This window comes from Rhinoraja longicauda, chromosome 18 (assembly GCF_053455715.1).
Source record: "Rhinoraja longicauda isolate Sanriku21f chromosome 18, sRhiLon1.1, whole genome shotgun sequence".
Classification (NCBI taxonomy): domain Eukaryota; kingdom Metazoa; phylum Chordata; class Chondrichthyes; order Rajiformes; family Arhynchobatidae; genus Rhinoraja; species Rhinoraja longicauda.
Window position 1 is genome coordinate 10,211,276 of NC_135970.1, and position 24,386 is coordinate 10,235,661.

General features: G+C 43.9%; 1 protein-coding gene across 1 annotated transcript; it reads left to right on the forward strand.

Moving 5' to 3' along the window:
- The first annotated feature begins 1,096 nt into the window (after positions 1-1,096).
- Positions 1,097-23,376, forward strand: LOC144602243 (TNF receptor-associated factor 6-like). The gene is made up of 7 exons (XM_078415098.1): positions 1,097-1,214; positions 2,507-2,819; positions 5,848-5,998; positions 10,304-10,462; positions 12,832-12,903; positions 15,966-16,043; positions 18,796-23,376. The coding sequence occupies exons 2-7, from the start codon at positions 2,566-2,568 to the stop codon at positions 19,726-19,728; spliced, it is 1,647 nt and encodes a 548-aa protein (XP_078271224.1). The 5' UTR covers positions 1,097-1,214; positions 2,507-2,565; the 3' UTR covers positions 19,729-23,376.
- Positions 23,377-24,386: the final 1,010 nt, after the last annotated feature.

The following is a 24,386-nucleotide window of genomic DNA, read 5'->3' on the forward strand; positions in this document are numbered from 1 at the left end:
CCTGGATGGTACACAAAACAAAGTTTTTCTCCAACTATAAGTCAATACCCATTCCTTCTCTCCACAGATGCTGCCTGTCCTGCTGAGTTACTCCAGCATTTTGTGTCTATCTTCACCAAATACTCCCAATTATGATTCTTCACTTGAATCACTAATTCTGTTTCTCTCTCTATGGGTACTTCTTAAAAGAAATTTCCACGCATGTAGTACATCCATCAAAGAGAATGCCTAAAAGTCCTTGGTCAGGCCCAAATTGGAGTCTTGTGGAGCTGTATGGGATCCTTTCAACAACAACAACAAGAAGATCACCCTGGAGAAAGTACAACACCGAGCAGCTCGCTTTGTATGTAATGACTACAAGCGCAAATCAAGCGTGAATAATATTGCGACTTCTCTCGGATGGGATACCCTCGAGCTCCGCAGAATCAAGCCAAGACTTATTGCAATTTACAAGGAGATTCACAAAATCACGTCATCAAATCTTCCGTCATCCCACAGCACCAACCGCCATGAAACAAGACAAAAAATACCGGTCCCGACATCATCAACTCGCTAAATTTCAATAAACCTTGCTACCAATATTCCCTTTACCCTGGGACGATAAGGGAATGGAATATGTTACCACCCAACGTTCCCGATGTTCAGTCATTTAAAAAGGGGATTGAGCAACTAGATCTTTTCAATTTGGTCAAAAAGGTCCACTTCAAAATTTAATCACTACTCTACCCACTCCTGTGCGAGATAACCACTTATGAGGTGTTTGTGCAGTGATCAACCAGAAACGTTGCAAGTAGAGCATTTGTGTAAGAAGGAACTGTAGATGCTGGTTTAAACCGCTGGAGTAACTCAGCGGGACAGGCAGCATCTCTGGAGAGAAGGAATGGGTGACGTTTCGAGTCGAGACCCTTCTTCAGACAGGAGAGCTTTTATTGCTGGGTTGCAGCAGCTGCTGCATCTCCGGGTGCAGTACCGGGGTGCGCCAGCGGGCGGGGCGGCTGCGGGAGGCCGGGCGGCTGCGGGGTTGGCTCGGGCGCCTGTCCGGAAGCGCTGGGTCCAGGTTCAAAGCCGAGCCTATTTGGCAATCCCGCGGCGGGAATGGTGGCGGCTGTGAGGTGAGGCCAGGCCAGGCCAGGCCAGGCTAGGCTATCGGGCAGCATCCACGCACCTGGAAGCGGGGTAGCCGACTGGCCGGATTGCAGGCGGTTCCGGAGCAGGTGGGGGAAGGGAAGGGAAGGGAAGGGAAGGAGCGTTGAGGAGGAGGGGAGGGAAGGATTGAGGGGATGGGTGGGAGGGAGAGTGGAATGGGTGGGAGAGAGAGAGAGAGAGAGAGAGAGAATGGGTGGGAGAGGGGATGGGTGGGAGAGAGACAGAGAGAGAGAGGGGACGGGTGGGAGGGAGAGTGGTATGGAGGTTGGGAAGTGGCAGTTAAGGACCAGTGGGAGTGTTGGGGGGGGGGGGTGGAGGGAGAGAGAGGGGTTGGGAGGGTTGAGGAGGAGGGGGGGGGGTGTTGGAAGGAAGGATAAGGGATGGGAGGGAGATTGAGGAAGGGGTGTTGGGGAAGAGAGTGTTGGGGAAGAGAGTGTTGGGAAGAAGGTGAGGGTAGAGGGGATGGGATGAGAAGGAGAAGAGGAAGGAAGGGTTGGGGAGATTGAATTGAGGGAGAATTGGAGAGCAAGTGAGATAGAAAGGTTAGGGAGGGTTGATGAGAGGGGAGTGTTGGGGATAGGAGGGAGGGAGAGGGACAGGATGGGGGGAGGGGTAGGATGGAGGATGCATGTGTATTTGGTACAGACTGGGGGAGGTGGGTTTGAAAAGGGCTGTGGAAGAGAAGGAAATGGGGGAAGGTGCTTCAAAAGTGTGCAGAGTGAGGGGGAAGTGGAATTCAGAAGTGTGGAGTGTAACTGTTATAGGTCTGATTATTAGTATATTAAATTAGCCTCACCTGGTGCCATAGCAATTTGAATTGCTTCTGCTTATTTTTAGAAATGTTCAATTTCTGCTATTTCGTTTTGTAACCCCTCAAAGTTCTGATCTTTAATTTCCTCCTTGACTTTTGGTGATTTTCATCCATGACCTGAATCAATGTGCCTAAGATGCTGCCGCAAGCAAGATTTTCCCAGTAGCTGTTCCTCACCATATTTGTGCATATGACAATAAACTTGAACTGACTTGATTCATTGGTATCAATGTGGACCGTGACATCTGTCGGCATTGCCGATTACCGGAGGTAAAAGCAGCCCCAAGCCAGTGCCCTGCCAGTTGCCTTCTTTCCTCTATGAGGAATGTTATTGCCTATGTAATAAAGGAGCGAATGAATTCAAGCACAGTCCAACTTGGTTGTCCTACATTATACAACACTGTTGTTGTGCAGCCCCATAGAAAATCAATTAGGGTTGACCAATTATGCTTATTTATGCAGGGGTTGGCAGTTTAATACTGGAAAACCTTTGATAACCTACCGGGGCCAGCATGTGTGTGTCTTGATTAATTTTGTTTTCAATTGCAGGATGATGAATCACTTTGTACACTGAAGCCACCACCAGACTATTCGGCCGTACCAGCAAAATGGTGGACTCTGTCGGCAACTGTGATTCGTTGTTACAGAGCTGCTCTGTGAACAGCAGCATGAAGGATGACTGCAGCAACCATGGGCAGTACTCCCAGGCTGCATTTGAGGAGTTGCAAGGCTATGATGTAGAGTTTGACCCGCCTTTGGAAAACAAATATGAGTGTCCGATCTGTCTGATGGCATTAAGGGAGGCCGTTCAAACACCCTGTGGACACAGGTTCTGCCGAGCCTGCATTGTGAAATCTATCAGGTCAGTGGTTTAATTCTTTTTTTTTCTTTTTTCTCTTCAGAGATCCTTTCAGCTATTTTTTATAGGTAAATCAATGCAATTAAAGGATAAATTGCTTTGATGTACCTATAAAAATAGTACCGAATGGCTTTGCCAAATTGCAACACTATCGACCTTTTGCCTTTAAGTAGTGGCAAAAGAGTGATATAAGTTCCTGGTAAATTGTTCACAAATTAAATTCTCTTGAGAAACAAGAGGTACAGTTGGAAGGCCATGTTACTGGGCCAATATCCCAGAGAATGAGTTGAAATCGTATCGTGGCAATTTTTTTGTTTTCGTTGGCTGTGCAGAAATGTGAATAATGTATTGTATTGTTAATAACAATATAATAGGTGATCTAATGTCATGTAGGGAAGGAAACTACCATGTTGGGCTCCATGCGACTCCAGTTCCTCAACAACATTGTTAAATCCTGAGCAGCATCTTACCAAGCTAGGACACAGTATCTCAATGGTTCAGGCAGCATCTCTGGAGAATGTGTGTGTGTGACTTTTCAGGTTGGGATGCTTCTTCGGACTTGCCCGAGTAAATAGGTTGCATCAACCTGGTATTTGGACAGCTGGAGATGGGCATTAAACACTGGACTTGCCAGGAGTCATACCCTGGAAGTTGTTTCTATTTCAAAAAACTCATTCAATTTCTGACTGTTTTGCAAGCTTGCATTGTAGAAATTGCAAGGCCATGGACATTGATGGAAGAAAACAAAAAAGCAGTGTTTTTTAATTGGTGAGAAAATACATTTTTGATATTCAGCGAAACCCAAGTATCCTTGTACACAAATCACTTGAAGGTAAAGCAAGCAGTGATATGCCCTTGTACTCAAATCTACTTGCAATAAGAGGCAGCACAGTAGCGTAGCGGTAGAATTGCTATCTTACCAGGGACCCGGGTTCGATCCTGACCTCGGGTGTTGTCTGTACGGAGTTTGTACATTCTCCCTGTGACTGTGGCTTTTCTGCAGTCTGAAGAAGGGTTTCGACCCGAAACGTCACCCATTCCTTCTCTCCTGAGATGCTACCTGACCCGCTGAGTTACTCCAGCATTTTGTGTCTACCTTCAATTTGAACCAGCATCTGCAGTTATTTTCCTACACGTGGCTTTTCTCCAGGTGCTCCGGTTTCTTCCTACATTGCAATGTTTTCCCAGTCAACATTGCTTTGATTCATGGGAAACTTTGGTTTGGCTTTGGAGATTTTTTTTTGCCTTGGTCTGAAGATAGAACTATATATTAAAATTATAGAAATTAGCAAATTGTGTTGTAAATACTTCTAGATATTTCTGCTGAGACATTCGCCATCATCCTCTGAACAAATTTCCCTTTAACACCATTAGATTGATGATTCGGGTCAAGTTTCCCACTGCTTTGCATTTGTAGGTTGGGGATTGGAAAGGATTGACTCAAGTCAGTTGGCGTATCAGTAAAAAAGGCACGGGGGGAGCTGTTGCATGCTCTGGTAAAGATTCTACCCAATGTCACCTTCCTTCATCCAGATTAAAGAATGATTCTTAACGCAGCAAGGATTTAATTTTTGCTTCTAATATTTTAACCATGCATAGGAGCTGTTGCAGTGTTAATGCTTACATAATACAATGTGCATCAAGTACTTCATGGCAGTAAGACAATAATATTGTGACAATGGACACAAAATGCTGGAGTAACTCAGCGGGCGGGGCAGGCAGCATCTCTGGTGCCTGTCTCAGGCATGAATATTGACTGCTCTAACTTCAAGTAACCCTTGCGATCCCTCACTCTCCAACCCTCCCCCTTCCCAGTTCTCCGACCAGTCTGACTGTCCTTGTTTGCATTTTGTCTTTGTTTGCTTTGTTGTTACCTTCTCCAAAGTAACGGTGATCTATTCTGATCTATCTGAAGAAGAGTCTCGACCCGAAACGTCACCCATTCCTTCTCTCCAGAGATGCTGTCTGTCTCGCTGAGTTACTCCAGCTTTTTGTGTCTATCTTCGGTTTAAACCAGCAGCTGGTTTGTCAAGGTGATGTAAAAGTGCCCACAGCACCTCTGGAGGAAGACTTGCCCTCTTGACCTGGCCAATATTTATTTCCTAGTTATCAGAACATTAAACAGATTACCTTGTGTAGGAAGGAACTGCGGATGTTGGTTTAAACTGAAGATGGACACAAATTGCTGGAATAATTTAGTGGGACAGGCAGCATCTCTGGAGAGAAGGAATGGGTGACATTTTGGGTCGAGACCCTTCGTCAGACCAAACAGATTATCTTTTTATTTATCTCTGCTGTTTATAGAATTTTGCTGTGGAATAAATCAGCTGCCCATGTGCTGCATTGCAGCAATATCTTTGCTAATCAATTAAGTGTTTTGGGGCTATCCATAGGTTGTTAAATGTGGTTGTCTGACGAAGGGTCTCGACCCGAAACGTCACCCATTCCTTCTCTCCAGAGATGCTTCCTGTCCTGCTGAGTTACTCCAGTTTTTTGTGTCTATCTTCTGTGGTTAGCAAATATTTTTATCCCATGATTTCAGTCGTATTATTTGTAAAAGTTTCCAAAAAAAACATACATATTTTTTCCATGCCATATGTCTGTTGGAAATATTTTTGTATTTTTGGCAAATGTAATGGGTTGGAACCTCCAGATACAGTAATCCTTTCACCACCATTTCCAGATGAAACTGGAATGAATATTCTGTGTGGTTCCAAAAATCACAAGTGATGCAGATAAGGCCTGATAGAGACTTGAGGCACAAAAATAATAGGTCACAAAAGAAGAATTAAGTTCAGTCAGCATAAACACACTGAAACATAAGGTTTACCAAAACTTAATTGTGAATCATGGGAAGGACATTGATCCAAGTTGTTCAACTGCAATGAATCTCCCACAATCATCTCTGAAGTGAAACCCTCACAGATTTGTAATTCTTATTCAGATTGCCATGGTCTGTGAGGGAGAAGCTGGGATGTGGAATGAAGTGAAATCTGGATTCTAACTGTTCTTTATTTGAAACCTTCCGCAGGGATGCTGGGCACAAGTGTCCGGTCGACAATGAGATGTTGATGGAAACCCAGCTCTTCCCAGATAATTTTGCCAAACGGGAAATTCTTTCTCTGACAGTCAAATGTTCTAATAAGGGCTGTTACCAGAAAATGGAACTACGACATTTGGAGGTTGGTTTCGCGGAGCAGTTTTAGTCCCCGTTGATCATAAATGTTGTCTTTGTTTGTTTTTTCCAAAATATACTCAATTCTTGTTGGACAGCACATTGATGTAGAATAATAGAAGGGTCCATGATATAAATGTCAGTTTGGTTGCTTAATGTAGTAAAAGTATCCAGTCTTCAGATTATCAATACATTTATCACCATCCTAGTGTCTACCTTCATCCTCCAAAGGCGGTAGTCTCGGGATTAGTTTCAGTGTCATCGGACAAGTGTGTGACTGGAAAGATCAGGTGTTAAATGGAGAGATTTACAACCTTGCTGGACCAGGATCAGTGGTGTTGAAATGGTATCGGGAATGATTTATACTACTATGGCAGGAAGATGGGGACCTAAGCAGGATGTCGAGGGAGTGAGAAGCAAGAACAAATTAAAGAGTAGAACGCAAAGCAGAAGGCAGGAAAATTGGGTTCAAGAGACCATTTAAAAAAAAATCAATTGGTTTTTTAAGTCAAGTCAAGTCAATTTTATTTGTATAGCACATTTAAAAACAACCCACGTTGACCAAAGTGCTGTACATCTGATTAGGTACTGAGGAAAAAAAAAAGAAACATACAGTAGCACGCAAACAGTTCACAGCGCCTCCTCAATGAGCCTCAAACGCTAGGGAGTAGAAATAGGTTTTGAGCTTGGACTTAAAGGAGTCGATGGAGGGGGCAGTTCTGATGGGGAGAGGGATGCTGTTCCACAGTCTAGGAGCTGCAACCGCAAAAGCGCGGTCACCCCTGAGCTTAAGCCTAGACCGCGGGATAGTGAGTAGCCCCAAGTCGGCCGACCTGAGGGATCTGGAGTTAGAGAGGGGGGTTAGAAGATTTTTGATGTAGGGGGGGGGGAAATGTCCATTTAGGGCTTTATACGTGAATAGGAGGAGCTTGAAGTTGATTCTGTACCGTACAGGGAGTCAGTGGAGAGAGGCCAGAATCGGGGTGATGTGGTCCCTTTTAAGGGTACCCGTCAGGAGTCTCGCTGCGGCGTTTTGGACCAGTTGCAGGCGGGACAGGGAAGATTGGCTGATCCCAGTGTATAGGGAGTTGCAGTAGTCTAGGCGGGAGGAAATGAAAGCGTGAATGATTTTTTCTGTGTCGTCGAATTGGAGGAAAGGTTTGATTTTAGCTATGGTTCGAAGTTGCAAGAAGCTGGCTTTTACCACAGCGTTGACTTGCTTATCAAATTTTAATGCAGAGTCAAATATCATGCCGAGGTTTTTGACATGCGGTTTGACTAGGCAGGATAGACTTCCAAGACTGCCTGTTATCGATTTGATGGAGTCGGGGGGGCCGAATAGGATGACCTCAGACTTGCTCTCATTTAATTGGAGGAAGTTCTCTGCCATCCAACATTTTATGTCCTCAAGGCAGTGTAAGAGGCTGTTTAAATTTGACTGGTTGTTGGGTTTCAGGGGGAGGTAAAGCTGAGTGTCATCGGCATAGCAGTGGAAAGAAATGCCGTGCCTTTGAATGATTTGGCCAAGGGGGAGCATGTATAGAGAGAAGAGAATGGGGCCTAGGATGGAGCCTTGTGGAACTCCGCAGGAAAGGCTAGCTGGAGCAGAGGAATAACTGCCTATGTTGATGGCGAAACTCCTATCTTTGAGGTACGAAGCGAACCAGCTCAGGGCAGTGCCATCAATGCCAACCGCGTACCGGAGACGGTCAATAAGGATGGTGTGGTCCACTGTATCGAACGCTGCGCTGAGGTCGAGAAGGAGCAGGATTACACAGTCGCCGGTGTCGATGGCGAGAAGCAGGTCGTTGTGTATCTTCAACAAGGCAGACTCTGTGCTGTGGTGGGCTCTGAAACCTGACTGGGGAGCGATAGAATCCAGGATGGAAGAGCAAGTGATATTAAATAAAGAGGCAAGATCTTCAGTGCTGAGATGGGGGGGAGAGGCCTCAATAGTGCAGATGTTGGGGGCAGCTGTGAGAGCCTCGGAGAATTTACTGGCAGTCAATGAATTTATGTCGCGGGAGTAGCGAACAGGGAGATGAGATTTTGCGGGGGATAAAGGCAGAGATGCGTCAAAAATGATAGCGCTGTGGTCCGATAGACAGGCTTCAGTAGTTTCAATGTTGTTGATTGGGAATCCGGACGATAACACTAGGTCGAGAGTATGGCCTAACTTGTGAGTGGGTCCCGTGGTGTGAAGAGTCAGATTGACGGACTCAACCAGGTGCATAAATTCACTCACAAGAGGCTTAGTGGGACAGCAAACATGAATATTAAAGTCACCAAGAATCATGATCCGGTCAAATTTGGGCAAAATGCTAGAAATCAGATCAGCAAATTGGGTGATGAAGTCCTTATGCATTTTTGGTGGGCGATACACAAGAACAATTAAGAGGGGATAGGCTAGGCAAAAAGGTAAGATGATTAAACAGGAAAAGAGGTAAAACTGTAGGCTATGTCTCCTCTTGCACAAGACTTTCATAATTGGTATAGGAATTAACAACGCTAATAGACCTTAATGTGTATCATTTGATAGTAATTACAGAAACATGGTTGTAAGGGGATCAAAGCTGGGAACTTAATATTTAGTGGCATTTGTCCTTTGAAGAGGAGTAATCAGGGAGGGAAAGGTGGTAATAAGAGATGAAATAAGCACAGTTATGAGAGATGATGTAGGCTCAGAAGATGCTTTAGAATCATACAGCACAGAAACAGGCCCTTCGGCCCAACTCATGCATGCTGATTGAGGTACCCATGCTGGTTGAGGTTTCCATTTGCCCATACCTAGCCCATATCTCTGAATCTTTTCATATAAATGATCAGTTCAAATACTGAGGATTAATCAAGGGTAGTCAGCATCAAATTGTTATGGAAGTTGTAATCTGACTGACTTGATTGAACATTGGAGAAGATGAAGGAGGTCAATGAGAATAGTGTGTTTAATACTGTTTTAACAAAAGTGAGAATTTGGCAAATTCCTACATAACTGGTCACTAAAGTAACATTCATGGAATTCAGAATTGGCTCATTGTCAGGAAAAAAAGGGTAATGAATCATTGGTGTTTTCATGACTGAATCATATCCCTTGGGTTTTATGGGATGATTCATTGATTTGAGATTAAATGTACAGTGCATTGACTAGAACATTTACAGGTAATGGAAAAATGGGCCGTGCCTGTGATTGTGAGTAAGTAAACTTTAGATGCAGGAAACTATAGTGGACAGGTCAGGTGTGCTTAAAAATGGTAAGTGGAATTCAGTCCAGAGAAGTTTGATGTCAGGTATTTGTATATGGCAAATAGACAAAGGAATATACAATCAATACTAGGACATTAACAAATATAGATGAATTGCAGCCCTTAGGAATACATGTCCTGGCATCCCTGAGGTTGGCATGATTGGTAGACAGATAAGTGGTTTATAATGCACATGAGCTTAATTTTGTGACCGTGATACAGAATAGAAGAGCAAAAAGGTTATCCAAAAATTGCATAAAACATTGTTCAGGCCACAAATAGAATATTGCATTCAGTTCTTCCCATTGAATTATAGGAAGAATGTCACTTTGAGAAGGGTGCAAAAGGACTTTGGCAGGTCTGGAGGATTTTAGGCACCCAAATGCTTAGCTGGCCGGGGATTTGTAACCGAGGGTTTTTGAAAGGATAATTTAAGGCGGCTAAGATTAAGAGGATGTAAAAGAGAATGCTTATTCGTTATCTGAAAGATTAATGACCAGAGGATATAAATTTGAATTTACTTGTGGAAAAATTAGAGAATAGTTGAGGGAGTTATTTTCATCCAGAGTATCTATCCTTTAAATTTAATGAATTGTAAAGTTCATTGATATCTTTACAAAGGGAAATAATGCTGTCCTAGCCATTCTTTCTAGGTTCCATCAATTTGTAGAGGTGGTCAGCAGATGGACAGAGCTTGGTCTTGGTCATTCCACGGTCCTTTGTGGTCCCAGTCAACAAATGATGCAGAGTATTTAAGGTAGTATTAGGTTCCTGGCAGGATCTTTTCAACATATTTCATCCATTAATACCCCAAGATCTCCCTAACTTCACTTGTCACAAGAATCTGGGGTTCGGGAGAGGGGATGTAAGATGGTGAGCTCGGGTAAAAGGAGAGAGCTACAGTGGGTGAAAGGGGCCATGGGGCCCAGAGTTCCCTTTCTCTAGTGTGGTTGTGGTGCGTTTGTTAAATTTGAAAGCATTAAACTGACATCTGGGAATGCATGACTGTCTAAACTAACTCGTGCTTTGCCAGCTGGATTTGCCATTGACACTTTGCACTGTGTGTGTTGCAGGATCACCAGGTGCAGTGTGAGTACACCTTTGTCGACTGCCCGCAATGTGGGTCTGTGCTCTGGAGAAAGGAACTGCAGGAGCACGTGGGTTCGGACTGTCCGAAGAGGCCTGTTGCTTGCGAGAATTGTGCCATGCTGATGCCCTATCAGGAGAAAAAGGCAGGGCTTCTCTTTGCAAAGTATTCATTATTCCCCAGAGCTTGCATTTGTTTATATTGCTGGCACTCTTCCTGTTCTAAAGATTTCTTAAAATGTAATATTGCTTCCCTATTTTTAATTCATTTGTATAGTTTTCTTCCTCTTTCATTACTGCCCTTGGGGAAGGGGACGATTACCTCTGCTGCCTGGCTGAATGGATCGGAGGAGTGAGGAAGTCACCATTTGCAAGCCAGAATACTTTAGGAAAGGCATTAAGGTGTCGGAGGTGTAGAGCAAAAAAAGTCTGGGGGACTTTTACTATCTGTGTAGACTGGAAAAGCTGGGTGATTTTCTTAGAACAGACGTGGTTATAAGAGGAAGCATTTTAAAAAAGATGAAGGGCAGGGAGAGAGTAGCAGGTGAAAAACTGTACGGGTTGACAGATGGGTGGTGAACCTGGGGCATAGAATGATGATGATTGGCACTAGTTTCAAAAGCGACCTGGAAAAAAAAAACCCAAATGTATGAGTAGGCATCACTTTCCCCCAAAGCCTCAAACTAGATGTTATTCTAGGCCTCCCTTTGTTTGCTGCTCTTGAGTGAGCTTATTCCCTGTAAGTGGAATCTTGCTTTCTCCCACTATCCATTTGCTGCTCGATCTGTAGAGTTCAGCAAAGAGGAACCAAGGGAAAATGGGTTGCACACTGATACCTAGCTGTGCTGTGAGATGTTACAGTCGACCTGCAGAACTTTTTTGCAACTCACAACATTGAGTATTAGAGAGATGGAGCATGACTTGTGGCGCAGCTTGTAGAGCTGCTGCCTCATGGCACCAGAGGCCCGGGATGGTCCTGACCTCGAATGCTGTCTGTAGAGCTTGCATGCTCTCCCTGTGTCAACGTGGGATTCCCCAACGTGGGGTCCGGTTTCATCCCGCAGTGTTGCGGGTTTGTAGGTTGATTGGCCTCTGTATATTGCCCCTGGTGTGTAAGCAGTGCTTGAAAAAAATGGGACAACATAGAATTAGTGTGAGCAATTGATCGATAGTCAGCATGGACGTGGTGGGCTGAAGGACCTGTTTCCAGGTTGTACCTGGAAACTAAACTTGTGGCTACTTTCTCATCATCGAGGACCTGAGACGTTTTTCACCCGATGAAGTAGAACTTTTGCCACTATTGAAATATTGCAGCTACTTTGTGCACAACAAACTTTCACAAACAGCAATATGACAGATTTTCTCCTATAGTTATGTTGGACGAAGGAAAAATTGGGAGAGAGATATGGGAATATCCTACAGAAACATGGTCCTCCCTTAGTACGCCACTGTCCTGTCCAATAAGGCCGTGTTTTGGACTAGGGAAATTGACTTGCAGACTGCGCTGGACGGAAGCTATAGTGCCACCACTGGGCTACTAGGTTCTCCAGGAGAGAATGCAGCATTTGGCAGCAGGGATAGGTTTTCAGATAGATGGCCGAATGCATTGGAGCACCAGCACAATGACCTAGTAGTTGTACAGTAAATCCATGTGTTTAAATAGTCGGGTTATGACAAAGGTATTTCACAGACATCGTCCGTGCCATTCTATCCTGGTTAAGTTGCACATGCACAAGCTTAGAACTACCCCTTGATGGCTTGTCTCACTATCAGTCGCTGGGTGCAGGTAGCTGCCATCCCCTCCAGCACGATGGTCTTATAAGAAAAGAGATGAAATAGAAATAGAAAATACTTTTCAAGCCCTCTTCCCCTCCCTTCACTTTCAGTTGTTTACACCATTCACAAAATAGGGTTCCTTTCCACAGATTTCAATATTTTCTAAATGCAAAGTGCTCAAAGAAATCTTTTAAGACTAATAAAAGTTTGTTAGGAAGGAACTGCAGATGCTGGTTTACACCAAAGATAGACGCAAAATGCTGAAGTAACTCAGCCTGTCCTGCTGAGTTACTCCAGCATTTTGTGTGTATCTTGAGTTTATGTTATCTGTATTAGGTTTGACTGAGAATAGATAGGATGATGGTCTTGTCCTAATATTTTTATCATGAACCATCAGACCTTTGGAGGAACGCTGCTGAGCAGGAACCAAGTACAGCATATTAATTTAAAATAAAAGTATTCAAAAGGGAATTCTCCTGTCTGCTCCCTTGGCTGGTTAGCAGATAGTGGAATGATATGTGTTAACTCCCAAGAACCGAGTTACTTTAGACAATTGAAAGGGAATGATTTTTATCCCTAGAAATTCTGTACAATGCATAAGTAAAATAAGATGTTTGAGCCATTGTCTGAATAGCGCAGGCAGTATTGCCTCAAGGTTCAATAAGACTACTTAGCTTCTGACATGTAAAGTTCCTCTTTGGTTTGTATTTACTAAATCTAATTTCCATTCCTGTCTTAGGATCATGATCAAAGTTGCCCATTGGCCAATGTCACCTGTGAATATTGCAACATGGAGCTCATCAGAGAACAGGCGAGTGGATATTATCTAATCAAACGTGTTGTGTGACTGCCCGCTGTTTTTAAAATTGACGTTATCGGGCAAAGCCAGCTTTTATTAACCAACTCTTTGTCTACAGCTGGATAAGATGGTAGTGCACTAACTCCTTGAATAGACCGTATTGCTAGGAAAGGAGTACATTGATATATGTGGATAGAGTAGATATGTATAGTTGAGCAATTGAGATTCACATAGGCCCAATAAAATGTCCATTGTGATGTGCAGCAGAACTAGTCATGCCTTTAGTTAAACTGGTCCACTACAGATATTGAACTGGTAGTTACTTGGAAAACTGAGAAGCTGCAAGATGTGCATGGTTTTGGTTATCAGTCCCAGAGTCTCCGTATGTGGTTCAGCATCAGGTTTGTTTGAAAATGCTCCTGTGAAGTGTTTGGGGCTATTTGTTCTCAAATGCTTATTAGCCACAAAAAGCAGGAACTGTTAAGTCCATTTGCATTTAATCATCAGCAAAATGAGGGAAGATTCATTGATGGCAGTGGAACTTGTTCATCGATAAACTCCACCAACACTCTTCAGCTTCTACCTTGGTCCAAACACGAGTGACTGTGCTTAATCAGATGTGACATGAAAAAGCTCGATCAAGTTTGAGGGAATATTAGAAAACAACCATGATATGGACCCACCCTGCATTAAAGAAATGGGTGATGGTTGGAGGTGCATTAGCCTAGGGTTTTGCTGCAGGAAATAATGGCATTCCATGCTCAATCATCCACAACTTCGTCAGTGATGTTCACTCCATCATGAAGTTGAAAGTTGTGGTGATAGCTAATGATTGGATATCCATTTCCTCAGATACAGGAACACTCCATGTTTCCTTGTTGTAACACCTAGGTAACATCCATCGTGAAATTCAAGTAATATTTGTCTAATACAAGTTCCAGGCACTGACCAAACCCTAACAAAGCAGAGTCAAAACTCTCTTCCTTGACTTTCATGTATTATTGTCGTCTGACTGCTCCACTCTCATTTTTCCATGAGAGATGCGGGTGGAGGTAATAAAGCTATGGTGCGTGTCCACAGAGGAACCCTCAGAATATCCTGGGAGCACATCCTCAGCTTATTCGGATGCTTGATGGATTCTTAGAACAGCACAAACACTGGTCTGAATGGTGAATTGAAGAATGAAGTAGTTCTAACAGCAGCAACTCTGTATTCCCAGTGCTTCAAGTCCACCTGAGGGCATGAAATAATTTGGCCCTGCTGCACACCTATTCCTTCATACTTATCATACTAATACACATTCTAACTTTTGGCCCTGCCTTTGGGACGTTTTCCAATACAAAAACTGCTCATTTAAAAGATTTTTTTAAAAAAAGTGATTCTTAGGGTTTCATGTACTACACCACCAAGAGACCTTTTAAAAAGGTTTTTGCCTCCCACTTCCCTCTATTTTTTAAAAATAATAGTGCAAAAGAGTAAATATATTGTTTTTGGGAAGATTTCTTAGTATGTCATATTAACATTTTACATGAAAATTAGTGTGTTTACCCTAGTGTGTTTACCCTACTTTTTGCCTTTGAAATGTGAACCGATCAGAAAATTGCAATGCTGAAGAATATTGAAATAACTTCTCACTGTACAGATAGTCTCTTTCTAACTACTGAGGATTAAACTTTAGATTTTCAGTTTCCAGGGCAGGTGCAGAGACTTTGTTTTTTATTGGATGTGGCCACTACTCATAAACCTGGCATTTATTAGCGATTTCTAATTGTCCCCCGAACTGAGGCTTGCAAGGTACTGCAGAGGACAGTTAAGGGGCAACCATCTCAGAGAGTTTGTAATCGTAAATAGGCCAACTAAGTTCAAATTGGGAAATTTCCTCCCCTGTAGGGCATTGGTGAAGTAGATGTGATTTTAAAGGCCATCCACAAGTTTCACAATTCCCATCACTGATGATAGCTTTTTATTCAAATATTTGAAAAAAAACCAACTTAAGCTGAGGTGAGGTTTAAATTTATGTCATGAGGTCAATTGTCCAGGCTGATGGATACTAGTCCATTAATTATACATTGTAAATGGGGGAGTGTGAACAAACGGCTTGATTCCTCTAGCATATAATTGTGGTCAGGGAAACCAAAGCGAGGGTGAAAGGATAACCTGGTATGTTTACCAGAATAACATTTTCTATCGTGTTTGGGTAATGTTTTCTTGCTTGCAATTTCAGAAGCAGAAAAAGTTTCCGACAAAAGGTAGATGTCAAATTGAGCCTGAATTGGCCTGTGTGATCCTGGTACAGTAAGGGTTGTAATCAGCCCTAAAGTGTTCAGCCAGATCAGTGGAAATGTAATAAGATCAGAAAATGCTGGAAACACTCTCGGCAGGTCAGGCAACAACTGTGGGAAAAACATATTTTAAGTCCAAGTAACTATTTCTCTTTATAGAGATACTGCCTGATCGACTGAGCGTTTCCAGCGCTTTATTTTTTATAATATTTCCAGTTACCTGCATCTTTTTTAATTTAACTTACAAGTGGACATGTAAATGTTATTCATTATAATTCTTTGTGCAAGATCATATCCTGAGTTTTCTTGTAGAGTCATAGTGCCATACAGCACAAAAGCTGGTCTTTCTGCTCACTAAGTCTGTGCCAACCATAAATCCACATTTACTCCAATTCTACATTCATCCCATTTCTAGTAACAACGTCTAAATTAACACATATTATCTTTTCCATAATTTTGGATTCCACAAGCTCTGTTGTAATTTATAAGCATTTATTTCTTTGGGTTCAATTTAAGATATGAGATGGCAAGGTTTACCGTAGTCATGTTGAAACTGTTATATTGAGGAGTGTAGGTTATCTGATCTACTTGTGGTTGAGGGTTGGCTAGTACTGAAAATAGTTGTGGGATCTCTCTATTTTTTTCTCCGCTCCAGAGGAAGCTAGGGCCTACGTAGGGAAGTGATGGGTATAGGTAGAGTGCCACCCCAGAGCCAGACCACAGGAGACTGCACTGAGAAAGGATACATTCTTCTGCCCTACTTGGTTTTAACTTAAATAATTCTCTCTACAGATGCCAAACCATTACAACCTGGACTGTCCAAAAGCCCCTGTTCCCTGCACATTCAGTACTTTTGGTTGCCCAGAAAAGGTGAGTCAATGGTAGAGTAATTGGTGCCACTAAGAAGCTCGATTCAAGGCATTTTTGCCGTGACGATGTCATCCTGTGCAATTGCAAGCAAAGGATGTATTTCCTCTTGCCCTGATAATAGTGCATAATGTGCAAGACTAGAACAGGAAGTGGAGCTGAGTTCGTTATTTTTAGTGTTAGCATTTATTTAAAATGGATTAGTGGCTATTAAAATAGCACCTAGCAAAAAAAAAAGAAACCATTGACTGGTTCATCACTGATAGCACGCATGTTTTAGATACTTGTCTTAATACTGATGGCTCATCAACCAGGAGAGGTTACAGATTATGTACATTTGTGTTGATAGTGGTTTACTCCTGATAACTACAATCCAGACCAATGATTGCTCATGATAGTGGAACGTTATGTATGTACAGATTAATGACCATTTAGTTTAGAGATACAGCACGGAAACAGGATCTTTGACCTGCTGCATCTGCGCCGACCAGCGATGCCCATTACACTAGCACACACTATGGACAATTTATAATTTTTACCAAAGCCAATTAACCTACAAACCTGTATGTCTTTAGGGTGTGGAATGTACCTGGGGAAAACACACACGGTCATGGGGAGAATGTACAAACTCTGCAGACAGCACCCAGAGTCAAGATCGACTCTGGGTCTCTGGTGCTGTAAGGCAGCAACTCTACCGCTGCACCACAGTGACATTCTAGATAATTGTGCATTGGCAGAGTAAGGATTTGTCCTAATATTTTTATTTACAAGCAGCAGCATAACATTTATACCTGGTAATTATATATCCATTGAGTAGGGAGGACACATGGTAGAGACTTCTATGCAAACAATTACCCTCAATGTTAACAATGGTCATTCCAGAACAAGGATTGTTCCTGATATGGGATATTGTGTCTACCAGGAACCAATAATTGAATTTTGATTTAGCCTATCATTTCAGTTATTATCAAGCATTGTTCAGTCCAAATTTGAACTGGTATGATCTGGTGAAAAGGGTGAAGGTAGGGAATGAGAGTTGAGTAGGAATCTTTATATCTTAACCAAGTGGGTGGTATGCTTAAAATGAGAGCAAAGACATTCAGGGATGATGGCAGAAATTGGTACTTCACAGAAAGTGGAACTCTGGAATCCTCTCCCCAAGTATGTGGACCAATTGAAAATTTCCAACTGTTAATTTCAGACCACAGGATCAAGAAATCAAGACTGGCAGATGGATTAACAGCAGATCTGTCATGGTGTAGCTGTTTGGTTGAAAAGATTTGAGTGTCCAAAAATCCTACTCTTGTGCCATTAAACTTTCCCGAGTGAATGAGTCCTGAAGGTTGTTAACAACAGTGCCCTGTCTCTTCCTCTGCTCTTGTGCTTGAAAATTCTTTTTTTACTAATTTGAAAACATAAGGCCTGGTAGTAGGAAGAGCCCCCCCCCCCCCAGCAACCTCTGCCACCGTCTAGGCTGATCTTCCACCTCAGTGTCATTTTCCAGGGCTATCACCTCCCACGATTTTTGTATGGTTAGGAATATGGCAATCTCTGTGTTGAATGAACATAAAGAATAAGCCATGTGGGATAGTGAATTTGAAAAGATTGCCTCCTTCTGAGTGAAGAGATTTCTCTTCATCTCAGCTTTAAAAGGCTGATTTATTGTCAAACTGTCCTAGACTCCTCAGCCAGGGAGCACACACTCCCTGCATCCAACATGTCAAGCCCTTTTTGCAAAAAATATTATTAGTTTTCTAAACTAGAGGAATGATACTCCCTCTATGGTAAGTGCAATCGTATTTGGATATAGAGAACAAAACTGCACAATTTTCAAGTTGTAGTCTCACCAAGGCCCTATGCATTTGCATTCATATTTCCTTAGTTCTATAATCAAATCATCTTGTAATAAAGGCAAATATACCATTGCTCAGCAAATCACTTGCTGTACATACACGTTAGCGTTCAGGAGCTTGTGCACAAACACATCTAGGTCCCTTTGAATGTCAACACTACTGAATCTATGAGTAGTCTGTCATTTCTTTAAATACTCTGCTTTCCTGGTATGTACACCAAAGTGGAAGACTGTACATTTTGTATTCCATCTGACATGTTGTCCTGAATCATTCAGCTTGTCCAGTTCCTCTTTGAAGCCTTTTACATTCTCCTCCATATTCCCCTCCCAGATGGTCCAGTATTGTCAATAGATTTGGAAGTGTTACTGATATAGATTGTGAATTATGTGGTCCTCAATTATTGATCCTTGTGGCACCCTTCTGTCATAGGCTGCGAAGTATTTGTTTATTACAATGAAGTGCCCGGAGACTAAAATAAAGTGACCTTTCCTCTTTCCACATAGACTGAAATGTGTAGCGCCAGCATTTACTTTAGGTATCTAGGCCCATCAATTTTCTCTTGCTCCATGACCATATTCTTGTATCGTTTCCACCCTGATTTTGTGATTTGAGGTTGTGACCGTGTGATTCTAGATCTCATCCAGCTTTAAAAACTTCAGAAATTTGCAGGTTCCTCCAAATTTGAGCTCTTGTTTGTCCCTGATTTAACTTCCAACAGCCACAAAGCCCTAATCTATTGTTTGATGACACGACCTAATCTATTATTGGTGACGCAACCTTGGATTAACTAGTGACCAAGGTGCTACGTAAATGTAAGTTGTTTGACTTTATCTGTAAAATTGTATTACACTGACAAATGCAATCAGGAGAGCCAGCTAACGTGACTGCTTCCTGTCGTTCAGATGCAGAGGAACGACCTGGCGATGCATCTGCAGGATTACACGCAGGCCCACATGCGGATGATGGCCCAGACTCTGCGCAGCGTAAGCACGGGACTGACTTCGCAGATGTCTTGCATCGACACGCTGAACTCTGAGGTTGACTTCCAGCCGGCCACGGTGCAGGGCTTGCACTCCCACATGCAGCATTTCCCCCCGCCTCCCCCAACGCTCCCAGTGTCCTGTGACTGTTCACCCCTGGTTCAGAACCTGAGGGAGACTGTCGAGCAGCTGGAGGGACGCCTGGTCCGGCAAGACCACCAGATCCGAGAGCTGGCAGCCAAGATGGAGACACAGTGCAACCAGATGGGGGAGTTGAGGCGCAGCGCCCGCATGTTGGAGGAGCGCCTGGGTGAGTTGGAGGCCCAGCAGTGCCACGGGATTTATATTTGGAGGGTGGAAAAGTTCAGTTCCCACCAGCTCGCGCAAGCAGAGGACCAGCCTGTGGTGCTCCACAGCCCTGGGTTCTACACGGGCAAGCCGGGCTACAAGCTCTGCCTCCGCCTGCATCTGCAGTCACGCAGTGCTCAGCGTTGCTCCAATTACATCTCGCTCTTTGTGCACATCATGCAGGGCGAGTACGACAGCTACCTGCCCTGGCCTTTCCAGGGCACCTTCCGGCTCTCCATCCTCGACCAGTCTGAAGGCCCCACGAAGCAGAACCATGAGGAGGTCATGGAGAGCAAGCCTGAGTTGCTGGCGTTTCAGCGGCCCGCCGTGCAGCGCAGCCCAAAAGGCTTTGGCTACGTCACCTTCTTGCACCTCAATGCCCTCAGTCAACACACATACGTGAAGGACGATGTGCTGCTTGTCCGCTGTGAGGTGATGACCCGGATGGACCAGAACTGGGCAAGGAAGGATGACTTTCAGCCTCGCTCGGCAGAAGGTGGCCTGTGACGACTGGCTGGAGCCCCATTGCCATTCACTGTCTTTGCTTTAACTGGGACTGAACTGGAATTAGAACAACGCAGCCAAGTAATCACATTATTTTACCTGGGAAACGGCGATCTACTTCCTGCAGACATTAACGTTAAAGACAGTATGTCTCATCTCCTGACTTCGGAATGACTAGCCGTAATCCTTATATCACTGTGGTACCTACAGATAGGCTGCTCACTTTCAATTGACAGTGTCAGCCATTTACTGTTCACTGTATTTTATACATAGTTTTATTTTTATAAAAATGTGATACATTTGGATGTATGTGGATTAGAAGAAGGAGGAGGCCACTCTGTCCCTCGAGGCTACTTTGCCATTCGATTAGATCGTAGCTGATCTGATTGTAACCTGAACTCCATGTTCCCACCTACCACTGGCGACCTTTCACTTCTTTGCTTTCTCAGGGATCTATCTACTTCTGCCTTAAATGTATTCAAAGGCTCTGCTTCCAATACTCTTTGTGGAAAGGAAGTTGAAAAGACGCATTACCCTCAGAGAGAGGGGGGCAACGGGGAGGGGGGGGCAAGAATTCACCTCGTCTGTCCTATTTTTAAGCGATGAGCCCTGGCCCCTGGTTATAGATTCTCTAGAAGAAACCTCTCTAAAAAGGACCTTTTGGGAGTTTATATTCAATCAAATCACGTCTCACTTCTAAATTGCAGCTATTACATAGAACAGTACAGTGTCCATGTTGAACATAATGCCAAGTTAAGGTGATCTCTGCTTGCATGTGATCCATATCCCTCCATTCCCTGCATATCCATGTGCGAATACAAAACTAGTCGGTCCATTCTTATCTCAAGATAACCTGCCTATTCCAGCTATCATTCTTGTTGACCTTTTCTGAACTGCTTTAATGTATTTATTTAATTCTTGACATAAGAAAATCAACTGAGCACGGAGTCGATGCATACTCTCACCAAAGTCTTATAAATTGGTATATATTTAGTTATATGTATGAGCTACTAGAGGCAGGTACAGCAACACTTAAAATACATTTGGACAGGTACGTGGACAGGAAAGGTTTATAGTGATATGGGCTAATTTCGGGGAAACGTGACTAGCTTAGATAAGGCTTCTTGGTTGGCATAGGCGAGTTGGGCTGAGGGACTTCTTTCCGTGCTCAATAGTTCACTATAATTGAAGCATAAGCTCCCTACTTTTATATTTAATTCTATGAGCAATTAAAAATAGTATTTCTATAGGTTTACTAATTACTTGCATAACCTGTGTACTCACCTTTAATTAATGCACAAAGACATTGAGTACTCTCTGTAATCTCTATAGCTATTTTATTGGTGCCAAAATAGACAGTTTCTCATTTTCCCACATTGTACTCTGTTTGCCAGATCTTTTCTCACTCATTTAACTATTTCCTTCTTTGCAATCTCTTTGTGACCTCTTCACAACGTTCCTACTTATCTTTGTGTTATCAGAAAATTTGGCAACCATATCTCTGGTGCCTTCTTGATCTACGTAAATTGTAAAAAGTTGTAGTTTCTGCACTGATCCCTTTGGCATACCTTACATTACATCTTGTGCGCCAGAAAAAAATATCATGTGCAATGCTTGACAGTAGTCGAACAACAAAATTTGTTGCTGGCTCTGTATGGCAAATAGCTCTGTATGGCAAATAGTACAACTTTCTTTTCAAGTGTCCACATCGATCAACACCACAACGAAAAGAAGGGACCGTGTAAAGATTATTACAAAATCTTCAGCTGACCATACTTTTTGCATTACATTGAGTTTGGATCATGGGTCTGTGCTGAGCATCAATGTGATTAAGCTGAATTTGGGTCCAATTTATCAGATATTATTAGCCTATTGTATAAAAAAATAAAATATATTTTTTTATTACTATTAAGAGAAGGGACACTGATACTGAGGAGGGATACATGTGCAGGCAGTATATTTTTTATTCAATTAAGTAGTCATGATCTGATCTGCCTTCTGCTCCGGCTGAAACTGATACCTCGTCCCTGCCCAATTTGCAAGGAGCATGTTTCAGTTATTGGGGCCTGTGCACCTGAGATGAGGCTGCTTGGATGAGGTTCTTATTTCCTCCATTCAATAATTTTCTCCTCTCTTGAAACCTTTTTTTTCCTTCCTGGTTTAATTCCAGTGGCTTTTCTAACTAATAGAGTGATACAGTGTGGAAACAGGACCTTCAGCCCAGCTACACTAGTCTCACCTGCCTGCGCCTGGTCCATCTCCCTCCAAACCTGTCCTATCCATGTACCTGTCTAACTGTTTCTTAAACGATGTGATTGTCCCAGCCTCAACTACCTCCTCTGGCAGCTTGTTCCATACACCCACCACCCTTTGTGTGAAAAAGTTACCCCTCGGGTTCCTGTTAAATATTTTCCCTTTCGCCATGAATCTTTGTTCTCTGGTCCTCGATTCCCCTACTCTGGGCAAGAGACTCTGTGCATTACCTCATCTATTCATCACATGATTTTGTACATCTCTATAAGATCACCCTTCATCCTCCTGTGCTCCAAGGAATAGAGACCCAGCCGTCTCAACCTCTCCCTATAGCTCACATGCTCTAGTCCTGGCAACATCCTCGTAAATCTTTTCTGTACCCTGCAGCCCCACCAACGTCTCATACAACTGCAACATGACCTCCCAACCTCAATACTCTGACTGATGATGGCCAATGTCCTAAAGCCTTTTTGACCACCTTATCTACCTGCGACTTGACCTTCAAGGGACCATGCACCTGCACTCCTAGATCCCTCTGCTCTACAACACTCTCCAGAAGCCTACCATTTACTGTTTAGGTCCTGCCTTTGTTAGACATCCCAAAATGTAACACCTCACACTTCTCTGTATTAAATTCCATCAACCATTCCTCTGTCCACCTGGCCAATTGATCCAGATCCTGCTGCAATCTTTCACAACCATCTTCACAATTTGCAAAACCACTCACTTTTGTATCATCAGCAAACTTGCTAATCTTGCTCTGTTCTCATCCAAATCATTGATGTCGATGACAAACAGTAATGGGCCCAGCACCAAACCGTGAGGGGGGGGGGGCTTTTCTCTTCCTCACGGCGCGGGCTGCGGCTCGGCTGCGGGGCCTAACATCACCCGCTGCGGCTCGGCCGCTGGACTTTACACCCCCGGTGCGGCTCGGCCGCTGGACTTTACATCCCGCTGCGGCTTGGCCGCTGGACTCAACAGTGCCCGGTGCAGCTCGGCTACGGGGCTTAACATCCCGGTGCAGCTCGGCTGCGGGGCTTTTCATCGCTGGTGCGGCTCGACTGCGGACTTAACAGTGCCCGGTGCAGCTCGGCTGCGGAGCTGAACACCGCCCGGTGCAGCTCGACTGCGGGGCTTTTCATCGCTGGACTGCGGACTTAACAGTGCCCGGTGCGGCTCGACCACGGGACTTAGCTGCGCAAGGCTTGGTCGCGGGCCTTTCATCGCCCGGTTCGGCCGCGGGACGTTTCAGCGCCCGGTGCGGGGACTGTGCGGGTTGGTCGGGGACGAGCTGTCTGTCCGTGGGCGTGGGGAAGAGAGGGGAAGTTTTGTTGCCTCCATCACAGTGAGGGGGTGTTTGGAGTCACTGTGATGGACGTTTGTGTTGGGGTTATGTGTCTTGTGTTCTTTTTTTTTTTTTTCTGTGACTGCTATGTAGTTTCGTTCGGTACTTCGGTACCGAACGACAAATAAAGCTCTGTTATGTTATACTGTTATATCACTAGTCCCAGGCCTCCAGTCCAAGAAGCAACCTTCCATTATCACCCTGTGCTTCCTTCCATGGAGCCAATTTGCTATCCATTCAGCTATCTCCTTGGATCCCATGCGATCTAACCTTGCAGAGCAGCCTACCATGTGGAACCTTGTCGAATGCCTTACTGAAATCCCTGTACACGACATCCACAGCTCTGCCCTCATCGACTTTTTGGTTATGTTTTCAAAAAAATCAATCAGATTTGTGAGACACGACCTCCCGCGTACAAAACCATGCTGACTATCTCTAATCAGCCCTTGCCCATCCAAATGCCTGTATAACCCATCCTTTAGAATACTCTCTAGTAACTTTCCAACTACACGTGTTAAGCTCACCGGCCCATGGTTCTCAGCATTTTCCCTGCAGCCCTTCTTGAAAAGAGGCACAACATTTGCCACCCTCCAGTCTTCCGGCACCTCTCCTGTATTTCAGGACGACTTGTAAAACAGCTCACCTGTTTCTTTTAATCCATTCATTTTTTGGTGTGAGCATTGCTGGCAAGTTCAGGGTTGGTTTCCTCTCCCTGAGTGCCTTTTAGGGAGTGGTATATCATATATCATATATCTACAGCCGGAAACAGGCCTTTTCGGCCCTCCAAGTCCGTGCCGCCCAGTGATCCCCGTACATCAACACTATCCTACACCCACTAGGGACAATTTTTACATTTACCCAGCCAATTAACCTACATACCTGTACGTCTTTGGAGTGTGGGAGGAAACCGAAGATCTCGGAGAAAACCCACGCAGGTCACGGGGAGAACGTACAAACTCCTTACAGTGCAGCACCCGTAGTCAGGATCGAACCTGTGTCTCCGGCGCTGCATTCGCTGTAAAGCAGCAACTCTACCGCTGCGCTACCGTGCCGCCACTGGTAG